Source organism: Nannospalax galili, unplaced genomic scaffold (assembly GCF_000622305.1).
Source record: "Nannospalax galili isolate Female #2095 unplaced genomic scaffold, S.galili_v1.0 scaffold1212, whole genome shotgun sequence".
NCBI classification, from domain to species: Eukaryota; Metazoa; Chordata; class Mammalia; order Rodentia; family Spalacidae; genus Nannospalax; species Nannospalax galili.
Genome location: NW_008331994.1, coordinates 283,322 through 309,272, shown reverse-complemented (window position 1 = coordinate 309,272; position 25,951 = coordinate 283,322). Strand labels below are relative to the sequence as shown.

The 25,951-nt window shown below is 44.7% G+C and overlaps 1 protein-coding gene and 1 pseudogene across 2 annotated transcripts in view; one reads left to right on the top strand and one right to left on the bottom strand.

Annotated features, from left to right (window-relative positions):
* Positions 1-9,392: 9,392 nt before the first annotated feature.
* LOC108490519 lies at positions 9,393-10,776 on the bottom strand (annotated as a pseudogene). The gene has a single exon (XR_001872308.2). The product of XR_001872308.2 is annotated as a 60S ribosomal protein L35a pseudogene (transcript).
* Positions 10,777-24,003: 13,227 nt separating this feature from the next.
* Positions 24,004-25,951, top strand: part of LOC108490518 — a 9,960-nt gene continuing 8,012 nt past the window's right edge. The window contains 1 exon segment of the mRNA XM_017796591.2: positions 24,004-25,941. Coding sequence (XP_017652080.1) covers positions 24,228-25,941 — 1,714 coding nt within the window. The 5' untranslated portion in view covers positions 24,004-24,227.

Sequence of the window (25,951 nt, the reverse complement as noted above, 5' to 3'; positions counted from 1 at the left end):
TTCCTCCATGGCCTGTGCTCCAGCTCCTGCCTCCAGAGTTCCTACCTTGGGCTCCCTGATGTACTGTGACCTGGGAGATGTAAGATAAAATAAACCCTTTCTCCCCAAGTTGGTACTGGTCAGAGTATTTTGTCACAGCAATTGAGAAACAAACTTGGACAGTATATATCCATGTTCTCTATTTTCTCTATTCATCTGTTGATGGACATCTAGGTTGTTAGCATTTCCTACCTATTGTGAATAGTGAGCATTGAATGGATGTACAAGTATCTCTGTGGAATGCTGACTTGGATTCCTTATCATATATACCCAGGACTGGATAGCTGAACCATATAAGCATGCTTTCATTCCTAACTAGTCATTTTATCATCTTTTCATCTTATGTTTCCCAAGTGAAACAACAGACACAAAATCCCTGTATCCTCATCTTGCTTGGAATGCTAGATTGCATCATGTTAGCAAGCATTCTATCTCACCCACAGCTTACAGTTTTGTCACTGGAGGTTTTTAAAACTAAGAGAGCCTCCAGATGTGGTGGCACACACCACAGAGGCAGGTGGATCTCTGTGAGATTGAGGCCAGCCTGGTCTACATAGTGAGTTCTAGGACAGCTGGGGCTACAGGGAGACCCTGTCTCAAAAACATAAAAAAAAAAAAATGAGAGTCATTTGCTGCAGATATGCATTCATTTAGACCCTCAGACCATATAGAAGGCTTTTGTTTGCCAGATAAGAAACAGGTATTCATGGGCCTTCAGGTTCTTTTTATTTTTAAATTGTTTTTATTGGCATATATTGTACATACCGAGATTCATTATGACATTTTCATATATGTATGTGCTGTATTTTTTACTGTATTCACTCCATCTCCCCTCTCCTCCCTTCCCGACTCCTGCAGGGGATCACTGCAGACTCCTCAACTAGTAACTAGTCCCCTTCTACTGTGGGATGTGTGTGTGTGTGTGTGTGAACCCAATGAGTTTTTTTTTTAAACTCGGTGAATTTCATTAGGTTTGCTAACAGGAGCATGGTTGAGGGGTTATTTACAGGAGCCTTACTGTGGCTACACCACTGAAGAAAATGTCTGTCTTCCCTCATCAACAATTCACTACCTATAGATCCTTTAGGGAAGGATGGGACCTTTTGAGGCCCTCTCTTTAGCTGCTATTAACTGCCTATAAAGCCCCAGAGAGGTGGGGAAGTTCACATTTTAATCTGTTACTTATACATGATAAATTTATGTCAGAACAAGGCTCAAAAACCTCTACCTAAATACTAAGTGTCTGTAACTGAACTGCAGTTTAGTTATTATCATGTAGTATTGGGGATCACACCCAAGGCCTTGGTCATCCATATTAGACATTGTTCTTTTACTCAAGTTTCCCAGAAATGCCTAGCAGTCCTCTGGACTCAGCCCCTGAGTGCTGGGATCACAGGCCAGTCACATCTGCTTCAAAAACCATTCTCTTTTTTTTTTTTTCTTTTGTTTTGGTGGTACTAGGGATTCAACCCACTGCCTTGCATATACTAAGTATGCTGGATAGCTTTAGTTGTCAGCTTGACACATCTGGTTTGAGGCTCCATTGGACCATGCCTATGGGGTATTTTCTTGATTTCTAAGTGATGCGGGAGGGCCCAGCCCACTGTGGGTGGTGCCACCTCTGGGCAGGTTGTTCTGTATTGTATAAGAAAGCAGGCTGAGCATGGGCCAGGAGAGCAAACCAATAAGCAGCATTCCTTCATGGCCTGTGCTCCAGCTCCTTCCTCCAGGTTCCTGCCCTGAGTTCCTACCTTGGGCTCCCTGATGAACTGTGACCTGGGAGATGTGAGCTAAATAAACCCTTTCCTCTCCAAGTTGGTATTGGTCAGTGTTTTGTCACAGCAATGGAAAGCAAACTAGAACACTAAGTAAGCACTCCATCACTGAGCTAGTGCAAACACTATTCTTGAAGCTGCAGCACGGCAGTAATGAAGACAAAGTTCTGTCTAAATGAAATGTACATCTTAGGAGAAAAATAAAACCCCAACAATACATTTGCCAGTAGTAAATTATGAACAGGAACAGAATAGGAAGTGAAAGCTGGACATGGTGGTGCACAACTAGAATCAAATCGGAGCAGACAAAAGGTAGAGGCAGGAGGATGGTGAGCTTGTAGCCAGTCTGTGCTACATAGGAGACCCTGTCTTAAAACATGAAGAAAACAAAAAAAGTTAGGGGGTGGCATATCCCTGTAATCCCACTGCTTCTGAGGTTAGGGTAGGAGTGTTACCTTAAACTCAAGGAGTTCAAAATAGCCTAGACTATTATTGAGTTCTAGGTTTACCTGAGCTAAATATAAGCTCTTGTCTCAACAAAACAAAAGCTGTGCAATGGTGTCAAACCCCTGTAATCCCAGCACTTGGGAGTGGAGGCAGGATCAGGAGTTCGAGGCCACCCTCACCTACATAGACAGTATAAGGCCAGTTTGGGTTTTATGACATGCTGTCCCTCAAAAAAAAAAAAAAAAAAAAAAAGAAAAGAAAAACAAAAAGAAAAAAAGAAACAAAGTGATGGTAATAGGATGATTGATAGGATAATCAAATTGGCACCTCCAAGAAAGGTATGTTCCATCTGAGTCCCAAATATTGTAAAGGGGCCGGAGCCTAGGGCAAGCATATTCCAGGTAAAGGGATCACTAGTGTAAATGTACTATAACAATAAGTTTGGGCTGGCAAAGTGGCTCAGCATGTAAAGGTGCCTACCGTCAAGCCTAATGACCTGAATTCTTTCCCTGGTACCCACATGGGGAAGGAGACAATCAACTTCCACACATGGACCACTGTGGCTTACCCACACTCATATGCAAAATAAGATGTAGTAAAAATGCTTTTGGATGGGGCTGGAGAGATGGCTCAGTGGTTAAGAATGCTGACTATTCTTGCAGAAGACCTGGGTTCAAATCCCAGCACCAATATGGCAGCTGACAACTGTACGTAACTCCAGTTCCAGGGGATCCGACAGCCTCTTCTGTCCTCCGTGGGTATTGCACGACATGGGTGCACTTATCTACATGCAGGCAGTACACACATGCATATAAAATAAAAATAATAAAATATTTTTTTAAAAAATGCTTTTGGATAAAAAAAGTAAGTCATTTCTTTTTAAAAGAATAAGTTTGTTGGGGGCAGGGGGGAGGGCTCAAATGACAAAATGCTTGCTATGCAAGCGTGAGGACTCCCCAGCACCTTTGTAAAAAGCTGGGCATGGCAACTCTTGTCTGTAATCCCAGGGCAGAGACAATGAGTCCCTGGAGCTCACTGGCCAGCAAGACTACCCAAATCCAGGTTCCATAAGAAACTGTCTCAGAAAACAAGAGAGCCTGTTGTAGTGGTACATGCCGGTAGGATTTGCTGAAGAAAATGAGCCAGGTGTGGTGGTGCACTCCTTTAATCCCAGCACTTGGGAGACAGAGGCAGGCAGACATCTGTGAAATTATAGCCAGCCTGGTCTATATAGTGAGTTCCAAGACAGCTGGGGCTACAGGGAGACCAGCTCAAAACAAACAAAACAGAGAGAGAGAGAGAGAGAGAGAGAGAGAGAGAGAGAGAGAGAGAGAAGAGAGAGAGACCCAAATTTGCTGTATTGAAGAGAAAGAAGGGCAATGTAGCTCTAATATGGGAATAGAACTTGTAGGAAATAGAGGAAAAGGCAGGACCAGAGCTCAAAGGATTACAGGATATGGGACAAAGATTTTTGTGTGGGGTGGATGAGCCCTAGAGGTTGAACCCAAGATGTTTAATGTGACAGGCAAGTCCCCTATTATGGTCATACCTCCCAGCCTAGGAGTTTCAAGATTGTTCTGGTTAGCTTCTCTATTGCTGTGATAAAAACACTGACCAAAACCAACTTGGTGAGGAAAGGGTTTGTTTGGCTTACAGTACAGTCTCTTATCAAGGGAAGCCAAGCAGGAACTTAGGACAGGAACCTGGAGCACAGAAGATGGAGAAACACTGCTTACTGGTCTGGGTTTTTGGTCTTTTTTTTGAGACAGGGTCTCCCTGTAGACCCAGCTGGCCTGGAACTCACTATGTAGGCCAAACAGGCCTCAAACTGATGAAGATCTGCCTGCCTCTGCCTCCCAAATGCTGGGATTAAAGGTGTGGGCCACCACGCCCGGCCCCAGCCTGCTTCCTTAGATAATACAGGACAACTTGCCCAGGGGTGGCACTGCCCACAGTGGGCTGGACCCTCCTGTATCACTCAACAATCAAGAAAATGTCTCACAGACATGGCCATGGGTGAGTCCAATGTAGGAAATTCCCCAATTGAGGCTCCCTCAACCCATGTATGGCAAGTTGACAACTATTTTGCAAGGTGTCTTAAGAGCTGTTTATGCAGGCCAGGGGAGCACTCCCATCTACAGCCTGAGGTCAGGAATTTGGTTTAACCAGATTTTATTGAGTAGGAATCCATAGGAAGGTTTTGACCAGGGGAACATTGTGATCTGGTGCAGGGTTTAAAAAGCTCACTCTGAGCCGGGCATGGTGGCACACGCCTGTAGTCCCAGCACTTGGGAGGCAGAGGCAGGCAGATCTCTATGAGTTCAAGGCCAGCCTGGTCTACATAGTGACTCCAGGACAGCTGGGGCTACAAGGGAGACCCTGTCTCAAAAAAAAAAAAAAAAAAAAAAAGTTCACTCTGGCTAGGCGTGGTGGCATGGAGCACACCTTTAGTCCCAGCACTTGGGAGGCAGAGGCAAGCAGATTTCTGAGTTCGAGACTGGCCTGGTCTCCATGGCGAATCCAGGCCAGCTACGACTACAGGGAGACTCTGTCTCGAAAAGCCAAAAAAAAAAAAAGCTCACTCTGGGGCTGGAGATATGGCTCAGTGGTTAAGAGCACTGGCTGCTCTTGCAGAGGAGGTTCAATTCCAAGGACCCACATGGCAGCTAACTGTAACTCCACTTTCCAGGGGATCCAACACCCTCTTCTGACCTCAACAGACACTGCATGACAGTGGTGCACTTACACACATGCAGGCAATACATTCCTGCATATAAAATATTAAAAAAAATAAAAACGCTCACTCTTGCAGAGGCAGGCAGATCTCTGAGTTCAAGGCCAGCCTGGTCTACATAGTGAGTTCCGGGACAGCTGGGGCTACAGGGAGACCCTGTCTCAAAACAACAACAACAAAAAAAAGCTGGCTCTAGCTGGAGGATAGAAAAGAAACTATTCTGGGGCTGGAGCGATGGCTCAGCAGTTAAAAGCACTAACTGTTCTTGCAGAGGACCCAGGTTTGATTCCCAGCACCCACATGACAGCTACGAACTGTCCTTAACTCCAGTTCCAGGGGAATCTGAAACCCTCTTCTGACCTCTGCAGCATTGTACAACATGGGTGCACTCACATACATGCAGGCAATACACTCATACACATAAAATAAAAATAAATAAAATATTTTAAATAAAAAAAAATAAAAAAGAAACTATTCTAGTGCAAGAAGAGGCCTGTCAGGAGCTAGTGTGATTCTCCAAGTCAGGGAGGCAGAGCCTGGAGACAGCTATGTACAATGGGACATACTTGAGATTAAGGTTTGAATTTGGGATTTAAGGGCAAGAGAGAAGTCTCTAGAAAAAGCCAATGAGTGGTAGTGATATAGAAAGAACACTAAGCTGGGTGTAGTGGTACATGCCTTTAATCCCAGCACTCATCCACATAGTGAGTGCAGGCCAGCTGTGGTTACAGGGAGACCCTGTATGGAAAAACAACACTTGAAATAATTTGTTCAAGAAAGTAAACTTTGAGATTTGACTGATTACAGTAACTGAAAACAGGATGAAAGCCATCCACTTTGCACAACTTTAAGGAACACTAGTCCCTTTGTTCTGGAACTGTACTGGGTCACCATTGATACTAATCACAAAGTGAATTCTGTGGTGGTCAGTTTCAGAAGCTTTAAGGTATAGTGGAGCCAGACAGTGGGGAGACCTACCACCTTCCCCAGAACAATCCTAAGTGACCTGTCTCCTTGAGGAAAGATGTAGCAAAGGACACTGATCCTTTCATGGGGAGGGGAAGAGACAGTAGAGGCCATAAGTAATTAAAAGAGGGCTGGAGATGTGGCTCAGGGGAGAGCACTTGTGCAGCATGTTGTAAGGCCCCAGGTTCAATCCCTAGTACAGCAAACAGGAAAAAAACTCACTGAAAGAGCCCAGTGTGGTGGTATAAGGCATACCACCTGTAATCCAGCATTTTGGGAGTCAGAGGTAGGAAGATCAGTTTCCCGATAAAAGAAGCGGCCAGTCTGTTCTACATAGCAAGCTCCAGGACAGCCAGAGCTACATAGTGACTGTAGTGGTTTGACTGAGACTCAAATAATTGAACATTTGGTCAGCTGGTGGCGCTGTTTTCAGAGGTTCAAGTGGTACAGTCTTACCAGAGGAAGCATGTTAGTGGGAGTGGGCTTTGAGAGGTCATAGCTGTGTCCCATCTCCAGTGTCTCTGCTTTCTGCAGTGTTTGAAGATGTGAGTGCTGAGCTTTCCACTTCAGCTGTCTCCTGCCATGCCTGCCCACCTTGATGGACTCTTCCCTGGAACCGTAAATCCAATAAACTTTTCCTTCTACAAGTGGCCTTGGTCATGGTGTTTTATCACAGCAACAGAAAAGTAATACAGAGAGTCTGTCTCAAAAAGAGAAAAAAGTGAAAATGAGAGAGAGGAGAGAGAGCCATCATGAGAGTGGGGGATGGGGAGGCCAGGGGAGTCTCTTTAGAGATCAACTTACAAAGCATCTTCCAGACCAAAATCCCCAGAATAATGGAAAGTTTTGACTTTTTAATAACCTTTTACGGTTGGCAGGAAGTTTCACATCATGTGATTTAGGTTAGCGTGGTATATGTGACAAGAAGCACAGAGGAGCAGGTACCACAAATGGAGAGCAGTCAAGTCACAAAACAGACTGCTTACTAACTGTCCAGAGAGAGCTACAAGAAGCTGTGGCTTGATTGAGGATGTAAGATTTAGCCTAGAGGTGCTGACCCCTATTCTTACAATCAGAAGTTCAAGGTTATCTTTAGCTGCATAGAGAATTGAAGCTAGCCTGGGCTACATGAGACCCTGTCTCAAAAACCAAAAGCCACCAAGAAAACAAAACAAAAAGTCATTCAAAGCAGTTGGTCTAGGATCGCATTTGAGTATGGGAATAGACACAAAACCTAAGGGTAGAGAAACCTCCAACTGTAAGGACTTTCTTTTTTAAAAAAAATATTTTTATTTTATGTGTATGTGTGTATTGCCTGCATGTAGGTAAGTGCACCTGTATCGTGCAATGCCCACGGAAGACAGAAGAGGTTGTTGGATCCCCTGGGACTGGAGTTACGGACAATTGTTAGCTGCCATGTGGGTGCTGGGATTCAAACCTGGGTCTTCTGCAAGAACAGTCAGTGTTCTTAACCACTGGGCCATCTCTCCAGCCCTAACTGTAAGGACTTTCAAAGCCACACAAAATAATTTTTCGTTTGATATTAAAAATCTAGTGTTTGTTGAATGAGAGAACAAAGGTTCTATTTGTTTTGGCTCATATATTCTTTGCAATTATTCTTTTCAAACTATGACCATGTTTTCTTTGTTCCCCTATAATATCCTTTCAGAGGTGGGACTTAAACTCAGCATGAGAGGCAGCTGAGGAAGCCCAGCTCCAAGCAGCTCCTGGACTAGTATTAAAGCAACTTGTATGATTTCTCTTCCTTTTCCCTAAGGCAGGGTTTCTCTATGTTCAGGTTAGCCTCAAAGGATCCTTCCACCTCAACCTTGGAGTAGCTGAGTTTATAGTCACATACCACCGCACCCAGCTTGAGAGCTTATTCTTAAATATATAGGAGGTTCTAAGCCAATGCTTCATGTTAGGTATGAATGGCAAAACCTGTTAACTGCAGGGAGTCTAGATGTTTGGTGTGGGTGGGGTCAAGGTCACTGGCATCTCACACAGGTGCAGCTCACATTTGTCCCAGTGCTTGGCTCCACCTGTGGCTAGGGGCCTTTCCCCCAGGCCTGTTAATCTCCTCAGTTTCTCCTCTTTCCATTTCTTCTTGAGAGCAGTACTGCAGAACATGTATTCAAATTTGGGAAACCTCAGGCTAAGTCACTGCAAAATGTGTTCCCATCTCTCTAAGCTTTGGACCCTCAGCAAATGCTACATTTCATTGGCTCTGCCCCAGGCCAGCACAATTCTGGATTCATTTAGATAGTTCACTGATCTAACTCTCCAAGTCCCTTCATCTTCCCTAGTCAGATACTTTAATTTTCCTTTTACAAAAAATAATTTGGGCTGAGGATGTAGCACAGTTAGAGGGGTGCAAACATGCCTCCAGTAGCACATAAAACTGGATGAGTAGGCTCGCACCTGTAACCCCAGCACCTGGGAGGTGGAGGCTGGAGGATCAGAAGGTCAAGATCATCCTTGGCTACATAATGAATTCAAGGCTGGCCTGGACTACATGAGACCCTGTCTTAAAAAGCCAGCCTGGTCTATATAGCAAGTTCCAAGCCTGGTGACCCTGTCTCAAATAAAATAAAAAAAGCAAAACCAAATCTGCCATTTTTTCCGCCCAAAACAGATGATCAGATTTCAGATATACGAGCCCTTACCTTTACAGCTTTAGGTAAGAAGTCTCTTAATAACTTCCCACTGCAATGACTCTAACCTTTCCTCCACATCACACACCCATTGCCACCCAGCTCTAAAATGTGAAACTCCAGCACCATTCCCACCAGAGTGCCCGGAGTTTCCTGCTTACTCATTTCAGTTATTTCTGAATCATCTGTTCTTTGAGCTTGTAAAGATCTCTCTTGAGCAATTTACTGCACCTTCCTAGGCTTATCTGTCCAGCATTGGTGGCTTCTTTAAGCTATCAACAGACCTTTATCTCCTCACTCTCTAGTCAATCCACTTTATGTGTCTACAAGCCATGATCTAGGTCTTACACAATAACGTCTTCTACTCTTGTTCCTAGGCAGATGGGTGCTGCTCAAGAAAACTATGCACGGGGCTCAGTGGTTAAGAGCACTGGCTGCTCTTGCAGAGGACCTGGGTTTGATTCCCAGCTAACCACTGTCTGTAACTCCAGTTCCAGTGATTCTGATGCCCTCTTCTGACCTCCAAAGGCAATACATAATACGGCTGCACTTACACATATGCAGGCAATACACATAGAAATAAAAATAATAAAACATTTTTGAAAAAGAGAAAACTAGCCAGGCATGGTGGCTGGCATATACTTTTAATCCAAGCACTTGGGAGGCAGAGGTAGGGAGATATCTGTGAGCTCAAGGTCAGCCTGGTCTACATAGTGAGTTTCAGGACAGCTGGGGCTGTCAAAAAAGACAGAGAAAATTATGTACCAGGACTGTTATACACTCATGGTTTCCAGTCTGCTCCCTAACTCTTGTTCCTTTGAGACAGGGTCTCTGTATGCAGCCTTAGCTTCCAGAGTGCTGATATAGACTTGGCTATGTCAAGTCAGGCTTTCCCTAACCCTTTCACCTAGTACTTTTGGTTGGCATTTCTTCCATTCCCTTCTCCTTCATCTTCTTTTCTGTGTCCTTCTATGGCTATTCTTTAAGCTTCTTGCCCAACTCCTACCTTAATCAATAAGCAACTTGAATACTGGACTTCACAAGGCTGGGAGGTTAGCTCATCTTACTTCCTAGCATATGTGGCCCCTGGGTTCAGTCTCCAACACTAGAAAAATAAAATGTTCCCTTCTTGATAAAGAACAAAGAAGTGGCCAGACATGGACACCCATCAGTTTTCAGTTGCTACCTCCCAATCATAAATAGCTGTGAGTCCAAGCAAGATGTGCCCCACACCCTCTGCTGAAGACTAATTTCTTACTCAGCTGGCTTCCCACCCAGACTGAATGGAGCTCCTAGGAGAGACTTAACATATAGATTGCAATAAATGTCTGCTGACCTAAACTGTTGTGTAAATGAACCACATGCACCTGGGCTCTGCATCCATGCCCTCCTTTCCTTTTAGAACCTGGGCTTTAGGTAACCATCATTCTCTACTGAGCTTCAGTGTCCATTTATTCTTTCCACTCCTTCAAATGTGTTTAAATAACACCTCCTCTACCTCCTTCTCCCCCTCCTCCACCACTTCTTTTTTTTTTTTTTTAACAAATCCACTTTTCTTTATTTATGTTCCATTAGTTTAAATCGGTGAGGGGTACAGCATCACTTGGATTCTGTGTCCAATGGCCTTTGCAGGAAGATTGCTTCGGAATTTGGCATGAACCATGCCACTGTTTCCATGGGCCGGGTGGCCTTTCCCCAGATTACTCTGGTTTTGTTTGATTTGCCACCAGGAGTTACTGTGTTGTTTTTTGCTTTATACACATAAGTGCACCTCTTGCCTAAGTAGAATTCAGTTTCATCTCAGGCATAAACACCTTCAATTTTAAGAAGAGCTGTATGCTCTCGTTGATTCCAAAGACCTCGCTTGTAGCCAGCAAAAGTGACCTTGCACCATAGCCTTCCAGACATATTTGCCTTTTAGAAGTCCTGTTCCCAGCAGGCCTCCACCGGCGCCAAGATGGCGGAAAGAGGATGGCGAGCCCTGTACTTCTTTTGAAACAGGGTCTTGCTATATATTCCAGGCAGGCTTGGAACTTGCTAAGTAGTCCAAGTTGGCTTTCAGTTTGTAATCCTCCTGCTTCTGCCTCCTGGGATTACAAGCATGTACCACCCAGTATACTGGGTTGTCTAATCTTTTGTAAAAATATTTTTTATTTTATGTGTATTTTCCACCCATGTCATGCAATGCCTGCAGAGGTCAGAAGAAGGCATTGAATTCCCTTGGAACTGGAATTACCACAGTAGTTAGCTGCCAGCTGATAATTGAACCCGGGTCCTCTGCAAGAGCAGCCAGTGCTCTTAATGGATGAGCCTTCTCTTCAGCCCCTGCCTAAATCATTTTTAACAAAACTTTTTGTATCACTCGGTTCTACATGCCAGATTCTACCTCTATCAATCTGTTTAAGTTGGTCTCAGAAAGGTTACTAATTCCAAATCAAGTAGATTATTTTTCAGTTCTTTTTTTTTCTTTTTTCTTTTCCAAAACATGTGGTTTTGCTTTCAGAATTAAAATTATGTGTCAAATTAATACATTTCCATTGTCAAAAATCTTGAAAATTACAGAACAATATATCTTAGAGTTCTGACAGTAGTCACATATTAAGTGGGCACATTTTTTTCCTGCATTTAAAAATTTTTAAATTTTATTTATTATTTATTTGTGTGTGAGTGCATGCACATGCCACAGCTATGTGTGGAAGTCAGAGAACAACTTGTGGGAATCAGTTGTCTCGTTCCACCTTCTACCATGTAGTTTCCAGGGGTCAAACTCTGGTTGTCAGGCTTGGCAACAAGCTCCTTTACCCATTAAGCCATCTTGCTACTTTCTCCTCCTATCCCTACCCCCCTCTTCTTAAAATGTGGTATTGGAGATGGAACCCAGAGCCTTGGGCATGCTAGGCACGTGCCCTACCACACTGAGCTACATCCTTTGCCCCCAGATGCTATTATATGGGTGAAATAGATTAATTTTTCACCTCATTTATTTTTACTTAAAATTTTAAAATTTTATGTGTATGAGTGTATTGCCTACGTGTATGTAACTGCACCAGTGTCATGCAATGCCTATGGACATAAGAAGAGGGCATCAGATCCCTTAGAACTGGTATTACAGATGGTTATTAGCTGCCATGTGACTGCTGGGAATCAAACCCAGGTCTTCTGCAAGATCACCCAGTGCTCTGAACTGCTGGGCCATCTCTCTAGCTCCCTGACTTCCCTGTAGCCCCAGTTGGCCTGGAACTCGCTATGTAGACCAGGCTGGCCTTGAACTCACAGAGATCTGCCTGCCTCAAAGGCGTACACCACCATGCCTGGCACAACTAGATTTTCTTAAAATTTATTTTTACTTAATGAGTGTTTTTGCCTGTATGTATGCATGTGCACCATGTGCATAACTGGTGTCCGAGAGGCCAGAATGGATGCTGGGAACTGAACCTGGGTCCTCTTTAAGAGCAGTAAGCACTCTTAACCACTGAGCCATCTTTCCAGCCTCCATCTGGGTTTTTAAATGTGGGTTTCAGGGATCAAACTGAAGTCTTTCATTACAAGTACTTTTTTTTGCTTTGTTTAATTTTATATGTATATATGTATTTTGTACATGTATGCAAGTACATCCGTGTCATGCAATGCCTGAGGACAGAAGAGGGTGTCAGATCCCCTGGAACTGGAGTTACAGATGATTGTTAGTCACTATGTGGGTGCTGGGATTCCAACCTGGGTCTTCTTTGAGAATATCTAATGCTCTTAACCTTTGAGCCATCTCTCCAGCCCTGAATTACAATACTTTTACTGGCAGAGAGTCACCTCCACTCCCCTTCCTCCTCCTCCTCCTCCTCCTCCTCTTCCTCCTCTTCTTCTTTTTTTTTTTTTTTTTTTTTTTTTTTTTTTTTGAGATGGGGTCTCCCTGTAGTCTCAGCTGGTCTAAAACTCAGTATATAGGCCAGACTGGCCTCGATCTCATAGAGATCTGCCGCTATGCCTCTGGAATGCTAGTAAAGGTGTGTGCCAACCATGCCTGGTCAGACTGTCCTATTTTGATGAGTTCTTTCCTTAATTCCTTTTAGGGGCACCTCCTCAGTATTTGTTCTATTTTGTTTGAGAATGAGTCTCAGTGTTGCCCAGACTGACCCAGAACTGGCTCTCTTCCTGCCTCAGCCTTGCCCAGTGCTGGCATGGACCATCACACTCCAACTGTTTCTGTTTGTTCATTTTGTTTTGAGCTAGGGATCAAAAATAGCCCTGATACCTGCTAGGGAAGTGACCTGTCACTGAGTTACATCCCTGACTCCCCAGTCTGTAGATACTTTTGTTGCATGGTTTTGAGGTCCACAAAATCTGTATCTCCTTTTTTAATTAATTAATTAATTAATTTTGGTCTTTTTGAGATAGGGTTTCCCTATAGCCCCAGCTGGCCTGGAACTCGCTATGTAGACCAGGCTGGCCTCAAACTTACAGAGATCTGCTTATCTCTGCCTCCCAAGTGCTGGGACTAAAGGTGTGTGCCACCATGCCTGGCACTGTATCTCCTTTAAAAAAAATTTTTTTTTTGAGGGTCTTGCTTGCATGTATCTAAGTGCAACATGTGCATGCAATGCCCATGGAGGCCAGAAGAGGGTGTGGGATTCCCTGGAACTAGAGTTACAGTTGTTAGCTGCCATGTGGTGCTGGGAACTGAACCAAGTGCAGCCTGTGCTCTTAACTGCTGAGCCATCTCTCCAGCCCTGCACCTGCTATCTTGATTTCGCCCTCTTCTAGTCTTATTCTTGATCTGGGTTATGGTTACTTGCCCAGCCAGCAAAGCAGGAGAGAAACTTGGGAATTTTTTATTAGACTTTCATCTCTTCCTTAGTTCTGTATCTCAACAAATTCTTTTAATTGTACTTTCAGTGTATCTCTTCAATCTATCCACTTTTCCTTTCTATTTCAACATTTTAAATATTCCCTTTATTTTAAAAATATTTAAAAAATTTTTAAAAATTATTTTGTGTGCACACAAATTATGGACACATGTATCTATGGGTACCCTCAGAGGCCAGAAGAGGGTGCCAGATCCCCTGAAGTTGGAATTACAAGCAGTTGTGAGCTGACCAATATAGGCACTGGGAACTGAATTCAGGTCCTCTGAAGGTGCGGCAAGCACTCATAACTGCTGAGCCATCTCCCCAGGCCCTTGTTTGTATGTTTGCTTATTCTGGTCTTTTTGAGACAGGGTCTCACTGTAGCTCCAGCTGGCCTGGAACTGGCTATGTAGACCAGGACGACCTTGATCTCACAGAGATCTCCTGCTTCTATATCCTGAGTACATGGATTTAAAGGCTGTGCCACTATGCCTGGTTTGTTTTAAACGAAATTAAAAAATTAATTTTTACTTTATATGCATGAGGGTATTGCCTGCATGCATGTAAGTGCACCCATGTTGTGCAATGCCCATATAGGTCAGAAGAGGGCATCAGATCCCCTGGAACTGGAGTTAAGGATAATTGTTAGCCACCATGTGGGTGCTGGGAATCAAATCCGGGTCCTCTGCAAGAGCAGCTAGTGCTCTTACCTGCTGAGCCATCTCACCAGCCCTTCTCTTCACCTTTTAAATTTGACTTCATATATTATTTATATTTTAAAAATATAATTAGGCAGAGTCTCCCTGTGAAGTCCAGGCTGGCTCCTATTCACTCTGCAGTTCATGCTGGCCTCAAACTCACTACCCTCCTACCTTGCCTACTGAGTGCTGGGATTACAGGAGTGTGCTACCCCACTGGCACAGCTTTAGTATTTTATTTTATATTTAAACATTTTTTAAAACTTTTTTTTCATGTGTATGCATGTATTGCCTGCATGTAGGTAAATGCACCTATGTCGTACAATGCTTGAGGAGGTCAGAAGAGGCTGGATCCCCTGGGACTGGAGTTACAGACCGTTGTTAGCTGCCATGTGGGTGCTGGGATTTGTACCTGGGTCTTCTGCAAGAACCACCAGTGTTCTTTTTGGGGGGGGGCTTTTTGAGACAGGGTCTCCCTGTAACCCCAGCTGTCCTGGAACTCACTATGTAGACCAGGCTGGCCTTGAACTCACAGAGATCCGCCTGCCTCTGCCTCCTGAGTGCTGGGATTAAAGGCGTGCGCCACCACGCCCGGCTCAACCAGTGTTCTTAACTGCTGAGCCATCTCTCCAGCACCTATATATTTAAAATTATATTTCATTATAATATAATGGTCTCATCATGCATCCCAGGCTGGCTTTGACCTCATTTTTATCAGTTTTTCTTTTTTAATTGAATTTTTGTGTATTTCATACAGGAAATCATCTTTATAATCCCTTCCCCTTTGGCATCCTCCCATAGCCTCCCCACTGGAGTTCATACATTCTGTCATTTGTGTTAAGACCTATCATGTAAAGTTAGTGTCCTCAGGTGTCCCTCAGTGCAAGTTTATCCACTGGGATCTAGTCAGTCTGTCTGGAGTCCCTCCCTTTAAGATCAGCTCTTCTTCTTCACCCACAGTAATCAGCTGCCAATAATTCTTTAATTAAGATTGGGGACTACTGTTCATTTCCACAGGTGTGTGCTGGTTTTTGTCTGCTTAAGTTTGCATGGGTCTTGTGCATACTGACACCATTGCTGCAGGTTTGTATGAGAAAAGTCCCAGGAGCCTTTAGGTCTATTTCTGTATGGTTATGCACCCTCTCCCTGGTTCTTAACATTTTTCTGCTCCCTTTTCAATAATGGTCCCTGAGCCCTGGATGGGTGGATTTTAACATAGGAGTCCTGTCCAAAGATCCACTCTGCAGGCTCTTATTCTCTGTGTTTTGGCCATTTGTGACTTTTGCATTCCTCTGTCCCTCTGTTATATGAGGGAGCCTCACTAACCAGAACTGAAAGATGCATTAGTGTTCTCGTCATCCCTTGTTCTATGTTCTGTGAGCCTTAGGTGTAGAGGTTGCATCCCAGATGAGCCACTTATTCTTGGGCAATTCACAGACAATCTCTGTGTGTCACTAATTGTGGTACTCTGTAATTATCTCTGTGGCCTGAAAAAGAAGCTTCTTTGATGAGTGGTGACTAGGATACTTGTCTATAAATTTAAGGATTCATATTTTGCTCATACTAAGAAATTACATTTGTCTAGGGATGTGACAGCCTTGGAGTTTTCTCTAAGATCTATGACTTCTCCAGCTTTGTGTATTTGGCTAGGTTTACAGTACCACACATGAGTTTCCTACCACTGAGTGGGCTGTAAGTTCAATTAGGTAGCTGGTGATTACCCCCAAGATAAAAGTGCCACTACTGGGGACTGGAGAGATGGCTCAGCAGTTAAGAACACTGACTGTTCTTGCAGAAGACCTGGGTTCGAATCCCAGAACCCACATGGCAGCTAACAACTGTCCGTAACTTCAGTTCCAGGGGCTCCAACAGCCTCTTCTGTCCTCTGCAGGCATTGCACGACACAGGTACACTTACCTACATGCAGGCAATACAAGCATATACATAAAATAAAATAAAAAATAATAAAATATTTTTTAAAAAAGTGCCACTACTGCTCCAATGTCATGTGCTGTACTGGTCACTGATGTGTTTTTTAGGCCTTGAAACTGGGGTTGGACCATGGATTGATGTTCTCCCTTACCAGCTTGTATAGTGCTCAAAGCTATGAGAGCTAGCCTTCAGGGGAGGTGGCTTCCCAGTCAGTTCCAGCTCCATTGCTCCAAATCCTGTGCCCGGAGTATGTCCTGTTTTCAGCAATAGGGTCTTACCATCAAGTTCTGGGAGGCAATCAAGGACTGTTGCAAAAAAGTATTTATAGCTGGGTGTGGTGGTGCATAGCTTTACTCTGAGCACTGGGGAGGCAGAGGCAGGGGGATAACTGTGAGATAGAGGCCAGCCTAGTCTACATAGTGAGTTTCAGGCCAGCTGGGGCTACAGGGAGACCCTGTCTCAAAAAGATAAAATTAATTAATTAATTAATTAATTAATTAACCATAGCCAGGAGTGTTAGTGTATGCATATAACCCCAGCACTTGGAATGCAGAATCAGGAGGATCACTAATATTAGGGGCCAGCCTGGACTACGTAAGACATTGTCTCAAAACCAGAGAAACAATATACTGCATGGCAAATTTAAAAAGCATTATTATTATTTATAGACAGGTAGCCCAGCCTTGTCTTGAACTCAATATGTAGCCCATAATGACCTTAAATTTCTGATCCTCCTGCCTCCTCCTCCCAAATGCTTGGATTAATCATTTGCTACCACATTGGGTTTTATGTGGTGCTAGGGATGAAATCCAAGGCTTTATGCATCCTAGACAAGCACTCTACCAACTGAGCTACATCTTCAACAGGTTCACTATGTAGCCCAGGGTGGCCTTGAAATCATGATCCCCTTGCTTTAACTTCCATGACTGTTACAAAATCTTTTATTATTTTTTGTTTTTGTTTTGTTGAAATAGGGTCTCTGTATCCCAGGCTGGTATGGAACTCACTATGTAGCCAAGGCTGGCCTCAAATTTGCAGAGATCCTCTGCCTCAGCATCTAAGGTCATCTTGGGATAACAAGTATGCACCACTACACTGGGCTCACAATCTTTAAACAGCAGGCTCTTATGGCCTCCAGGATAGAGTTCAAAGGCTTGTGACCTGCCTTCTACCTTGCTTTCTTCTACCCATCTCTGGCCTTGCCCCATATACGAATTATTTTCAGTTTCCGGAAAGTAATACTTCTGAATCATTTTACATACTGATCTTCCCACCTGAAGATTTCCCAATCTAACATCTATACCTAGGTTTTACTGCATCACGTCCGTCATCTAGCACACATTCTAGCTTAGTTTCTTTTTTCTTAAAACAGGGTCTCAATGTGGAGCTGAGGGCAAACTTGCCTTCTCTTGCCTCTCTCTCACTAGTGCTAGGATTACAGACATGTACAGCCACACCTGGTTTTTGCAGTGCTGGGAACAGAACCCAGGGCTAGGTAGGCACTCTACCAACTGCTTGACATTCTCAGCCTAGAATCTACTTCTGTGAAAGGGTTTTCCTGAGCCGAAAGGCATGATAAAACACCTGTAATCCCAGCACTGGGAGGCAGAGACAGGCAGAAGATCAGGAGTTCAAGGTCAGCTTGGGCCAGACAGTGAGCTCTTGGTAAGCACTGACTACTTAAGGAGACTGTCATATCTTCATATGCCCTTCCATCCTGGTGCCCACATGACTAACCTCAACTCCTATGTGATGTCAGTATAAGTGATCGTGACTCTTTGCTCACATAAAATACCTTCTTTCTGCTTGACCTGCTCATTCTTAGGTGGCCCAAATGTTACCCCTTCCATGAAGCCTCTGGTCTGCTGTGATATCTCCCCTTCCATTCATCCTCCTAGTTCACCCACTCATGACTGCAGGCAGGCTGCATCTTCACCTGTTCAGCTTTTCAACAACTGGATTATAAATTCCTAGCCTATGCATGGTTCATGACTATACCCTCAGTACTTAGGAGGCAAAGGCAGGAGGATCATGCATTTGAGGCCAACCTGGGCTACACAGTGAGTTCTAGGCCAGCTTATATAGAGACCTCATTTTTAAAAAAGATTTTTTTCTGTCCTTCTGCCACTTTCTCAAATTGAGTGGGTGCCCCATGCTGTGCTTTCAAGAGGGGTGCTGTGTTAGTCCTATATATGTATGTATTCCTATATATTCTTTTGTGTACATGTTTATTGTGCTTACTCATGAGTATGGACACACATGTGGAAGCCAGAGCAGGATGTTGTGTTCTTCCTCTCTTCTTGCCTTACTGACTTGACATAGGCTCTCTCACTGAAACAGAAGCTTGCATTTTGGCTTAGCTGGCTAGCCAGCGAACTCTTGGTGCTCACAATGCTGGGGTTTGGGGCACACATAAGCCATGCCTGGCTTTTGAAGTTCGGATTCAGACTTGAGGTTTTCATGCTTTCAGAGCAAATGCTCTTACCCCCTGAGCATCTTCCCAGCCTAGAATCCCTGTATTCTAATTGTCTGTCTGTCTCTGTGTGTGTGGTGGTGGTGGGGGAGGAGGTCTGGGGAATGAACCTAGAGCCTACATCATTGTGTATGATAGGCAAGTGCTCTACCACTGAGCTATACACTGAGCCCAGCCCTATCTGTATTACCTCTCCCTGTAGGCAGCAAACTCCTTGAGGGTAGGAATCACATTTTGGGCACTACTGAATTCCCTGAAGTAAGGGTTTGACATGCTTCATGTGCTTTATCTTATTTAATTGTCACTCTGTGTGGTAGGTGCCATATCACCCCTATTTTGCAGATACACAAATTGATGCAGAGTTTAAGAAACTTGCCTAATCAAAAAATAAAAAAAATCAGGGGCCCAGTGAGATGGCTCAGTGGGCAAAGGTACTTGCTGCTAAATCTGACTACCTGAGTTGCTCCCTAGGACCCACATGGTAGAGGGAAAGAACCAACTCCCAAAGGTTGTCCTGTGACCTTCCACATGCATGTTGTGATATGTGCCCATATACAAACACACAATGAACAAATAAAATATAATTAAAAAAAATTCAGGCTGGGCAGATGGCTTCGTGCATGAAATGCATGCTGCTCAAGCATGAGGACTGAGTTCAGATCCCCAGCACAAGTGTAGGGATCTAAACTCACTCATGCCTGAGTGACAGAGGAAGATACCTGAAACTGACCTCTGGCCTTCACATGTACATGCACAGGCGAGAGCACCTGCACATGCATGCATCACCACACACACACATATTACCCCCCTCCCCCAGGGAGATCCCCTAAAGTACCAAAATCAGGATTTAAAACCAAATAGCCACTCCACCATAAACCTATCCCCTTTAAATCCCTTCTTTAGCTAGATATGGTGATGCATGCCTATAATTCCAGTACTTGGGAGGCAGAGGCAGGAGGATCTAGGATCAAATTCAAAATCAACCCGGTCTATATAGTACATTCCAGGCCAGCTAGGACTACAAAGCAATGGGGCAGAACCAATCCCAGATTGTCCTCCGACCTCTGGTAGTGGCACATGCCCACACATCCACACAAACACTGAGACACACACTAATAAAATATATTAAAAAAATCCAGCTGGGTGATAGAGGAAGATTCTGAAGTCAACCTCTGGCCTCCATATGTGCATGTACAAGTAAGTGCACCTGCACACACATGTGAGCACACTTTAAATAAAAAATTCCTGCTCCTCATACTGTGCCACTGACCTACCTAACACAAACCTGACAAGAGTCCTTCTTTTTGTTTTTTTTTTTCTTTTTTGAGAAAAAAAAAGCTGGCCTGGAACTTGCTATGGAGACCATGCTGGCCTTGAACTCACAAAGATCTGCCTGCCTCTGCCTCCCAAATGCTGGGACTAAAGGTGTGCGCCATCACACCCAGCATCAGATTCCTTCTTTGTAATCTCCCTGGTGAGTACTCCACCTGCCTATGCCATCCCCACAGGGAGCCTACTCCTGTCTATGCCCTGGTCTGCCCTCCAGTCACCCTTCAGAGTCACTTGGCTCTGCTATTACTACTGACCCTTCTAGTGTTGGTCTCTCTACCCAAATGACTTTCCCTCTATTTTCTGAAGCTGTCATGTTTATCCTTCAGAATTTATTCCATGAAATCTTCTCTGATGTCTGTTCCATCCCTCTGCAGTCAACGGCATACACCCTGCCTTTATCCTCAAGGCTGTATGCAGGCTGTTATTTTTCCCTTCCAATATTTTTCAAGACAGAGGGTGTCACTATGTAGTCTTGGAACTTGCTATGTAGTCCAGGCAAACATCAGACTTGTATGATCCTCTTGCCTCCCTGACCTGTGTGCTAGGACTACAGGCATTTGCCACATGTGGCTTTTGTTTTCTGAGACAGGGTCTTGCTATGTAGCTTGTCTGGATCTAGCAATCCTCCTACCTCAGCCTCCCAAGTGCTAGGATTGCCCTTCATCAGTCATCCTTTTTCTTAAGCTTTTTTTATTTAATACTATTGTGTGTGATGTGTGAGGGTGGGTGTATATGAGCCACAGTGCTTATATGGAAGTCAGAGGACAACTTTTGGGAATGGGTTCTCTTTCAACCACATGGGTTCCAGAGATCAAACTCCCTAGTCACCTGGTTTATCACCTTTACCTGCTAAGCCATCTTGCTGGTCCCTCTCTCCCCACCCTCCATCTTTTTGTTTTGTTTTTCTGTTTGTTTTTTGAAAGAGTCTCACTACGTAGCACTGGCTGGCCTGGAACTTGCTATATAGACCAGGATGGCCTTGAACTCACAGAGATCAGCCTGCCTCTGTCATGTCTGGCTTCATCCCCTTTTGGTTGCTTTTCTTTTAGGTCTCCCTGTAGCCCCAGTGGGCCTGTACTCACTATGTAGCTGGGCTAGCCTTGATCTCACAGATCAAGCTTCTGCCTCCCACATATTAGGATTATAGGCAAGAACCACCACACCTGGCATTGAAAGTTTTTATTACATTTTTAATTTAGTTTGTATTCATGCTTGTGTATATGTATGTGCACACTCCTATGGAGTTCAGAGAACAATTTGTATGCACTGGTTCTCTCCTTCTTCTATCTGGGTCCCGGAGATTGAACTCAGATTGTTAGGCTTGGCAGTAGGCATCTTTAATTCACTGACCATCTCACTGTTCCTCAAATTATTTATTTTTATTGATTTATTTTTATTTTGTGTACAAGTGTTATGCCTGTATGTAAGTGCACCCGTGTCATGCAATGGCCACAGAGGACAGAAGAGGGAGTTGGATCCTCTGGAACGGGAGTTATGGATGGTTGTTAGCTGCCATGTGGGTGCTGGGATTCAAACCTGGGTCTTCTGCAAGAGCAGCCAGTGCTACTGAGCCATCTCTCCAGTCTCCAGCCCTATTTTTTTGAGTTTTTTTTTTTTTTTTTAGTGTAGACCAGACTTAGCCTTAAACTCAGAAATCTGCCTGCCCATACACATCTAGCTCCTGGAACTTTGTCTTTTTTTATCTATATATTTTTATCTTATGTATATGAGTGTTTTGTCTGCATGTATGTAAGTGAACCCATGTTGTATAATACCCACAGAGGCCAAAAGAGGGCATCAGATCCCCTGAAACGAGTTACAGATGGGTGTTAGCTACCATGTGGATGCGGGGAACTGAAACCTGGTCCTCTGCAAGAGCAGCCAGTGTTCTTAACTGTTGAGCCATCTCTCTAAGCCCCATAGTTTTCCCATTTGTATAACTGAAATATTATGACATATATTAAAAACAAAATAAGAAGCTGGAGATGGCTCAGCAGTTAAGAGTACTGTCTGCTCTCGCAGAGGACTTGGCTTGGTCCCATTACCCACATTATAGCTGACAACTGTCTGTAACTGCAGTTCCAGGGGATCTGACATCCACTTCTGGCCTCAGAAGACACCAGACATGCATACATCCATGCAGACAAAACTTACATGGAGGCAAAACACTCATACACATAAAATAAAAAAAACCAAAACAAGGGTGCTGGAGAGATGGCTCAGCAGTTAAGAACACTGGTTGTTCTTACAGAAGACCTGGGTTCAAATCCCAGCACCCATATGGCAGCTAACAACTGTAACTCCAGTTCCAGGGGATCTGAGAGCCTCTTCTGTCCTCCACAGGCATTGCACAACGTGGGTATACTTACCTAATAAATAAAATATAAAAAACAAAACAAAAAACAAGGGCTGGGAATCTAGCTCAGTGGTAGAATGCTTGAAGGGGGAGGGGGGAGAGGGGGAGGGAGAGAGGGAGAGAGAGAAGAGCGCAAAATAAAGGGCTGGGAATATAGTTCACCTGGCGAAGTGCTTGTTTAGTATGCACAAAGCTCTGGATTTGATCCCCTAGTGTGGTGGCACACACTTGTAATTCCAACACTTGGGAGGCAGAAGCAGGAAGATCAGAATTTCAAAGTTGCCCTCACCTACACAGTGAGTTCAAGACTAGACTTGGGATACATGAAATGGTGTCTAAAAAAAATTAAAAAGGAGAAGCCACATAGAATTGTTGCGGACTAAATGAGATAATTTAAATGATCTGTTTAGCGTGGGCTTGAAAATACTACTAAAAATATTTGGAAATTATTAATTGCTTGCCTCTCCCTCTATGGACTTAGATCTCCACTGCTGGACTGTAACACTGTAGTATGATATATTCACTTACAATTTCCCCACCAGAATGTAATCTCACTGAGAGAAGCTGTATGGATCACCCATCTTGTATTTTAGCACAGTGCCTGGCATAACCTGAGCACTTAACTAAATGACCACTGAACTGGACTGTTTAAATACACCCTCCCTTTCTAAGTCCAGGCTTGTACCTCAGAATGTGTGCATTCAATTTCTTGTTCCTTTAGTCATATTTACCTAACAATTCATCTCCTGATTCTCCTTTTCAGAGCTCTTGGCCCACATTCATTTGCCTTTATTTGTATGCCACACCACATCCTTTCACACCAGACCTTCCTTTACAGAACAGACCTTCCCTTTACTTTTTGGTTTCTCTCAAGGCCCAGTAGAGGGCACCATCACGAGAATGATACAAGCAGCTGGAGGTGGATTTTTTTCTTCTGGCTGGCCTCAAACTCGCTGAGATCTTCCACCTCCTCCCTCAGATCTGGGCCTTTATTTGTATGCCACACCACATCCTTTCACACCAGACCTTCCTTTACAGAACAGACCTTCCCTTTACTTTTTGGTTTCTCTCAAGGCCCAGTAGAGGGCACCATCACGAGAATGATACAAGCAGCTGGAGGTGGATTTTTTTCTTCTGGCTGGCCTCAAACTCGCTGAGATCTTCCACCTCCTCCCTCAGATCTGGGCTTATAGTGAAAAACCTAGGCGCCATGAGGCCACCTGATAGGAATGCCTGACAAGAGGTCAAGCATTGAGAAACTAGCTTATCAGAAAAACAGGACGTAGTGGTCAAGCCATCTGCATCTGGCAATCCCCGGGGCTCGATACCAGGAAATCAGGAAATAACATCTGTACCATAAGTCACCCACCCAGAATTTAGCAACTTAACTTCCTCATGCTTTATACTCGTTTGAATGGGCCAATAACCATGCTTCTGCTTCTGTACCCCGCTTCTGCTCTATAAAAGTGCCAAAACCCAGCATGGGGGCGCACAAGTCCTCCAAGGAGACTTTGTGCCCACAGGTACCTGTGTACTAAATAAACCTCTTGCTGTTGCAACCCGAAGGCTGACTTGTCCTCAGTGGTTTCACTCTTACATTTGGAGGTCCCACCGAGATCTGTTGGACAAGAGGGGACCACCGGGGCAACTCGAGCCTTGCGGGGAGGTGAGTCGGCCGGCTAACTGTTGTCTGTGTTGTCTGTGTACTTGTTTTCTCGAGGTTCGCGCAGGTTTGTGGGGCCCCGTCGGAACTTCTGGGCAGTGCAAGTACTGGACTGACGAGTCCATGAGCTTTGCCTGCCGACCTGGGGGATGCTCCAGGATCAGTGAGACCCCCTCTGTAGTTTTTTGTGGGTCTAATCTGGGCAGGGGCACCTCCCTGCCATCGGTATCTGAAATTCTCCTCTTCGCGCTGCGTGTCTGTCTGTGTGTCAGTAGAGTCTGTTGTTCATTGTTGATCGTTGTTTGAACCAAAGCTTTGAAATGGGACAAGGATTAACTACCCCTTTGAGTTTGACTTTAGATCATTGGAAGGAGGTGAAAACTCGTGCCCACAACCAGTTTGTGGAGATCAAGAAGCATAGATGGATTACTTTTTGTTCCTCAGAATGGCCAACCTTTAACTTAGGTTGGCCCCACGATGGGACATTCGATTCTGATGTTATTTTACAGATCAAAGCAAAAATCTTCTCTCCTGGACCGATGGGACACCCGGACCAAGTGGCCTATATAGTCACTTGGGAAAATCTCTCCCTTGACCCACCACCGTGGGTGACTCCTTTTCTCAGTCCTTCACGAAGAATCCCCCTCCCCTCTGCCCCTAACCCGGACCCTTCGACCACCTCCTTGTGTCCTGTGGTGGTAAAACAAAAGCCTGTTTTGCCCCCTGATGAGAGTGTTCCTCCTTTTCCAGATGACGTCCAAGCAGAGGGACCGGAGGTCGCTCCCTCTCCCATTGCGGGTCGACTCAGAGAGAGGAGAGGACAGGGAGATTCCTCACACATCCTGCCCCTCCGACTCGCAGGAGGGGAAGGAAACCAGTTTCAGTATTGGCCCTTCTCCGCTTCAGACCTGTATAACTGGAAAACTCATAACCCGTCCTTTTCCCAGGACCCGCAGGCCCTAACAGCCCTGATAGAGTCTATCCTCCTTACCCACCAACCCACGTGGGATGATTGCCAACAGCTCCTGCAGGTCCTGCTAACTACGGAGGAAAAGCAGAGAGTCATTCTGGAAGCCCGAAAGCATGTTCCGGGGGCAGACGGGAGACCAACCCAACTGCCAAACGAGATCGAGGCTGCCTTTCCCCTCACCAGACCTGCTTGGGATTTCAACACGGCTGAAGGTAGGGAACACCTACGTCTTTATCGCCAGGTGCTTGTAGCGGGCCTCCAAGGGGCAGGGAGACGCCCCACCAATTTGGCCAAGGTGAGGTCAGTGACACAGGGAGCAGACGAGCCGCCCACTGTGTTTCTAGAAAGACTTAAAGAGGCATATCGGAGGTACACTCCCTTTGATCCAGACAGCCCCGATCAGGAAGTAAGTGTTTCCATGTCTTTCATACGGCAATCAGCTTCTGATATTAGGAATAAACTCCAAAGAATGGAGAATTTACAGGGGCAAGATCTTAGGGACCTCTTAAGGGAGGCAGAGAGGATCTTTAACAAAAGGGAAACACCAGAGGAGAAAGAAGAAAGACAAAAAAGAGAGGCAGAAGATAGAGAGGCAGTGAGAGATCGAAAGCGAAATAAAGAATTAAGTAGAATCCTGGCCACAGTAGTGAGAAAAGAAAATGAAGTCAGAATAGAAAGGGGGGGAGACCGAGGGCGTGTCCGGTTAGAAAAAGACCAGTGCGCCTACTGCAAGGAAAGAGGACACTGGGTAAAGAACTGCCCCAAGAAAAAGAAAAAACAGCAAGAAGAAAAAGCTGAGATCCTCAACCTCGATTAGGGAGGTCGGGGCCAGGAACCCCCACCTGAGCCCAGGGTAACTCTTCATGTGGGGGGACAGCCAGTCACCTTCATGGTAGACACTGGGGCGCAACATTCCATCCTCACCCAAACGACTGGCCCGCTTAGTAAAAAGACAATATGGGTAGAAGGGGCTACTGGAGCAAAGCGTTACCGCTGGACTACAGGCCGGAAAGTCCAGCTCGCCTCAGGGACCGTGACTCATACCTTTTTACATGTACCAGACTGTCCCTACCC